General features: G+C 38.6%; 1 protein-coding gene and 2 pseudogenes across 1 annotated transcript; 2 read left to right on the top strand and 1 right to left on the bottom strand.

Annotated features, from left to right (window-relative positions):
* Positions 1-141: 141 nt before the first annotated feature.
* On the bottom strand, positions 142-1,189 carry LOC132062266 (uncharacterized). The gene is made up of 3 exons (XM_059454868.1): positions 882-1,189; positions 368-809; positions 142-333 (listed from the first exon to the last, which is right to left on the bottom strand). The coding sequence occupies exons 1-3, from the start codon at positions 1,187-1,189 to the stop codon at positions 142-144; spliced, it is 942 nt and encodes a 313-aa protein (XP_059310851.1).
* A 164-nt stretch (positions 1,190-1,353) lies between these two features.
* Positions 1,354-1,444, top strand: LOC132065858 (small nucleolar RNA R71; annotated as a pseudogene).
* Positions 1,445-3,682: 2,238 nt separating this feature from the next.
* LOC132062265 (citrate synthase 4, mitochondrial-like) lies at positions 3,683-5,209 on the top strand (annotated as a pseudogene).
* Positions 5,210-5,618: the final 409 nt, after the last annotated feature.

Raw genomic sequence — 5,618 nt, 5'->3', positions numbered from 1 at the left:
ACATTAGACCTAAATTTAGCATCCTACGACTTTAGTAACCTTTTCACACCATATTTCTCGTGGGATTCGACCCCAACCTTGTTGGGTTATTATATTTGACAACGTTCGCATTATACCATTAATAGGTGTAATTTGAGCGTATCATGCTCGAGCAATAACCTCCTTCCCAATAGAAATCTCAATCGTGAAACATCCAGGATCCTTTAGTTTTGTGGGCAACCTATTCTGAATACGAGAAGTGCACTCTTCAGTAAGTGCAACCGTGGCATACTCTGTGAATCGGCTCTTGTTTGCAATAATATCTTTGATGTACTTAGCATACTTTGGAATACCCTGCAACATATCAACCAACGGGATATACGTGTACCTGCTTAAGCAAATCAAGAAACTTCTTGTATGTAGACTTTTCTTTCTGTCTTGCCAAACATTGAGGGAACGGAGGGGATGGCTTTGCAACCTCGGGCAGTGGCTGCTTTACCACTGGTGTCTCGACTACCCTCTCTTCTTTAATCATCTCTTCTGCAATCTTCTCTTTTTCAGCTCTTACTAGACTCGTCTTCTTTGGAGTCACTTCCTCTAATTCACTCCCATTTCGAAGAGTAACAGCATTGTATGGCTTTGGATTCACATCAGTATCACTTGGAAGTGCCCCAGGTGGTCTAGTGTTTTGTGCACCAGCCATCTGACCCATTTGCCTTTCTAAATTCCACACCGCCAAATCATGGTTTTGATTATCTGCTATCAACTTTTGCTGGTCTATTATCATTTTCTGCATATCACTCATCATCTTTTTCATCATCTCTACCATACTGTTTGCAGGGGCTTGAGGAACAGGTGCTGACTGATAGTTTTGTTTCTGATTTCCTTGTTTGTCGCTTCACCTGAAATTCAGGTGATTCCTCCAATTTGGGTTGTAAGAATTCCCATATTGATTGTTATTTCCTCGCCCCTTGACTGCATTACACACGAAGTATATAGATGTGGGATTTGCAGGGCATATATCACTGGTGTGACCTTCTCCACAAACTTCACAAAAGAGGTTGGCTTGTTGCACTGCTTGCACCTGTGGTTGAGCTTGTGCAGCAGTTAACTTCTTGATTTCAGTGCGCATGGCATCAATCTGTGCTGATAGTGTCGTAAAATTATCCACTTCAAAAACACCCGGTGCCTTGCACTTCAGTTGTGTCATCTTGCCGCTCCGAGCGTGCTCACGAGTAAACCTATTCAATAATGTAAATAATTCTTCATAGCTCATATCAAGAGGCCCTCACTGCGTTGTCTAGTGATGACTTATGTTGGGCATCCAGACTCTCAATAAATGTGTGTGCCAGAACTTCATTCATCTGATGGTTGTGAGGATAATCTCTGAGAAGACCCTTAAACCTCTCCCACGCTTGATAGAAATTTTCTCCATTTTTCTGCCTGAATGACATGATCTCCCTTCGTAGGAGAGCTACCTTTACTGGTGGAAAGAACGTTGTCAAGAATTTCGTCACCAAATCATCCCACATAGTAATAGAATTTGCGGGCTCTACTAATAAGGGGAACAGTGTCAGCCGCACATATTCTTTAGTGACCCTTCCAGTAGCAAAAGTATCAACAATCTGCAGAAAAGTATAGATATGACCCTGAGGATCCTCTTGTGACATTCCTGTGAAGTGCCCACTAGAGTGAAGTAGCTGAATCATAGGATGCTTTAGCTCAAAGTGCCCTTCAAAGGTGGGCTCTACAATGCTTGAAGTTACATCTACCACACGAGGCACTGCAACTTCTCGCACTTTCGCTGGTGGATTATTAGCCATGACCATATGTAATTCAGCTAGAACCTGCGGATTCTGTAATAAGTTCAAGTCTCTCCTGCGCCGGTTGAAAGTACGTTTAGGCTCAGGATCGAATTCCCCAAAATTGTTTTGATTTGCAGTCCTTCGCATTCGATTAAAGTACTTACAATCAAGTAGCAGCTAAGATCAAGACGTTAATACTTGGATAAATAAAGCAATACAATTTACTCTGGTAAAATAATTGATTTTTAAGTCCCCGGCAACGGCGCCAAAAACTTATTGTGTCCAAATGCACATGCAAGTATACGTAGTCGTACAGGTAATATAGTGATTATATAATATTGGATGTCAAACCCACAGAGACTTATGACCAATACTTTCACGAAAATAAACTATTGCTACTAATTATGCATGTAATGAATAAAAGCTTTGTTTGTTTTGTAACTTAATGCTGAAAACTAAATAACTAACAATGTAAACTCGAATTGTGCTACGAACGTCCTTGAGAGTTACTTTCAAGATTTTAGAAATACTCCAGGGTCGTGGTTGGTTTACCATTCCCATTGAGTCATAATTCAAGTATCCTACCTTAGTAACTTTGTTCACAATTGCTAATTAACCGGATTATTAATCTCGTAGTATTCTTCCGAACCACTACTCGCCGATTCAAGATAATTCGCCTCCTATATTCCTATGGTATTGACTTATCAAGAACGCAATAAGAGCATAGTATATAATTGATTGCGGTAACTAAGTATATTCCTATCCTAGTCATAAATCCTAGCCCAACTATAGGGATAATCAGATCACAATCTCTTTACTTCTTCTCTAAACTAATGAAATTTTTCCCAAGCACGTACATCAATTAGCAAATAGAACCCAACTGTTGTGCAGACAATCAAGCAATTAAGCACGGAAGTAAAGAAACAATTGCTTACGAACACGCGACTAAGATTAAAATACTTGTCAAACGTCAATATTCATGGCTAAACCACAATCCTAGAATTAAGGTGTTTATTTACACATGATTCGAAAATGGAAGCTAGAATTCATGAATAACACAAGGTTTCAATGTAAAGAAAATAAGAGAAGAGGAATAAAACATAGAAAGAGTTTCACAAGTCTCAAAAATTGTCTAAGCCATCATTCTAATGTTAAAAACGAGTATTTATAAGCTAGGGCAAAATAGTAGATAAGTTGACCCAATCCCGATCAAATTAGGAGAACTGACGCTCCTTGCATGGCCAGCGCATGACGTCTTTTGTGCATCCTTCATGAGGCGTATGCATAGCGCATGGCCTTCCTAAGATTCAGAGATAGGGTTTTTGTGCGCTGGCTGTGCGACGCATGGCATGGCATGAGACCTTGGTGTCGATTCTTCCTTCAAGTGCTGGAACTTCCTTCCCAACGTTCAACCAACGTGCACAACCTCAGAATCAATCAAAAAATGCTCGGAATACCCTTCATTGGTCCTTGTTGTACCTATTCATACAAGAACACTAACATAAACTCATATACAACAATTTACATTAAAAATTGCTATTAAAGTGCTAAGAACTAGAGTGAGTATGACACTAAATCTAGATATTTGTGCCAAATATCAGAATCGTAATTGCTTATTTGGTGCAGTTGTTCAGGAAAGTTCTTCACTATCCAAATAAAGTCCATCTGTTCGTCATGTGGTCCATCTTAATTGCTGTATGCTTTATTTTCCCCTCCCACTGAAAGATTGTGTTTGATTCTCTTAACTTTGTTACACAATGACTTAAATAGTTTCACTATCTCGGGGTGTTATGCCCTTTGTCTAGTTCCACTAAATTCAGAAAATTGCGGCAAGCAGTAGTTACCTTGGATATATTTTTCATAGCGTATTTCATTTATTTAATATGCATTCTGCATCTATGGAATGTTTTATGGTTGACCTGGCTACCACTTTCTGCTATTTTTATCAGGAAGTTTTACTATGGATTAAATCTGTTGTAGAGGAGTGTGGGGAGGACGTTTCCAAAGAGCAGTTGAAAGGCTACATTTGGAAAATATTGAACAGTGGAAAGGTAGTATATTAAGTTCTCTGTGTATTACTATGTGACTGAGCTAGTTTTATTTTTCAACCCCCTGGTTGGAGCTTACTTAACAATGTAGATTAAAAGTTTGACTTCATGTTTTTGAGGTTCCGCCCCCCCCCCCCCCACACACACACACTACCATTTTGGTGGGTTGGGTAGATGATGGAAATAGTGACAAGCTCATATTGCTGAATTTGACATGTTTGTTCATTCTCAAATCAAAGGTTGTCCCCGGTTTTGGACAGAGTTCTGCGCCAGACTGATCCAAGATACTCATGCCAGAGGGAGTTTGGTTTGAAGCATTTGCCTGAAGATCCACTGTTTCAACTGGGTAGTACTTAGACTCCTAATGCTGTAAATAAATAATGGTCTTCGATTCTATGTGTTTGATCTTTCCATCATGTTCGTTTGAATTTTCATTCATGCAGGTTTCAAAGATCCACGAAGTTGTTCCTCCAATTCTTTTAGAGCTTGGCAAAGTAAATCTCTCATCTACATTGTTACTGACATTTCTTCAGCCTATAATTGTAGTTCTACTTGATTGATGTCTCTTTTTCTTTGTTCTTTGGGAGTAGGGAATTCGACTGTTACTAATAATCCCAATATCACCGTCTTATTGGCGTAACATTTTTGAAGAATTTAAAATATGCACTTTGGAAGAATTTAAATATCTTTCAGGTTGTCAGGAAATGATCACTTTTATGCATGTCCAAAAATGATTTGGGTGACGTATCGGTATTTGTTGTTTGTATGAATTTCCACTTATTAGTAGTCATTCTGATTCATTCATAGTTATTGTATTTCATTTAAAACTTCAATAAAATCTTATGCTTGATTTCTGAGGATTGCAAAAGCTGCTATCTTTTTTTGTTGATGCTTTTTCCTCGGCTACTATAGCTTTGACATTTTTTGGGCGTTACAGTAGACAGAATGCTGTTGTTTACTGACTGGGGGTTCTAATGCAGGTTAAAAACCCTTGGCCAAATGTTAATGCCCATAGTGGTGTTTTGTTGAACTATTATGGTTTAACTGAAGCAAGGTACTGTAGATTCATATTGCTTAGAGAATTTAGTGGATGTAAATGGGCCTGAAAACTGATGTCATCTTCCTTCTTTTTGTTGTACAGATATTATACAGTCCTCTTTGGTGTATCAAGGGCTATGGCATTTGCTCTCAGGTACTTTCTACTGCGGTTATTTTTCTTATAGTGCCTTCCCTAGACGTTTCTTGAACTTCTACTGATACTTCTCTCTATCTTCATAGCTAATTTGGGACCGAGCTCTCAGATTGCCACTAGAGAGGCCAAAGAGTGTCACGACAGAGTGGCTTGAGAACCATTGCAAGAAAGCATCAAGTGCTTGAGATCCCCTTGAGCATTAAACACACTGTATAATCAATCTTTATGAATAATTGCTTGACAAGCAGTATTTTCTTGGGGGCAAAATAGGTTGCACTGTTGATAATTTTCATTCGAATTGCACTTAATTTTGTGAAATGTGTATGACTTTTGGAAATTGTCCCCGAATTTCGAACATAGACTATAGTAGATTTGTTTCTTTTTATTCGAAAGCCCTTACGCTGATACAACTTGTAAAAATAATAGGTCAATGCCATCAGTCACATTCTTGATTGACAATAAACTTGTGTATGAAATCTTTCTGCTGGAAAAGTTGGTAATCTGTTGATTCATAGAATGAACTGTTCTGGAGATTTTTTCTCCCTCTGCTAAGTGTTGCAGATCCTGTTTGCATGATTCATGTATGATATGTTG

Source organism: Lycium ferocissimum, chromosome 7, assembly GCF_029784015.1.
Source record: "Lycium ferocissimum isolate CSIRO_LF1 chromosome 7, AGI_CSIRO_Lferr_CH_V1, whole genome shotgun sequence".
Classification (NCBI taxonomy): domain Eukaryota; kingdom Viridiplantae; phylum Streptophyta; class Magnoliopsida; order Solanales; family Solanaceae; genus Lycium; species Lycium ferocissimum.
This window is presented reverse-complemented; position numbering and strand designations above follow the sequence as displayed.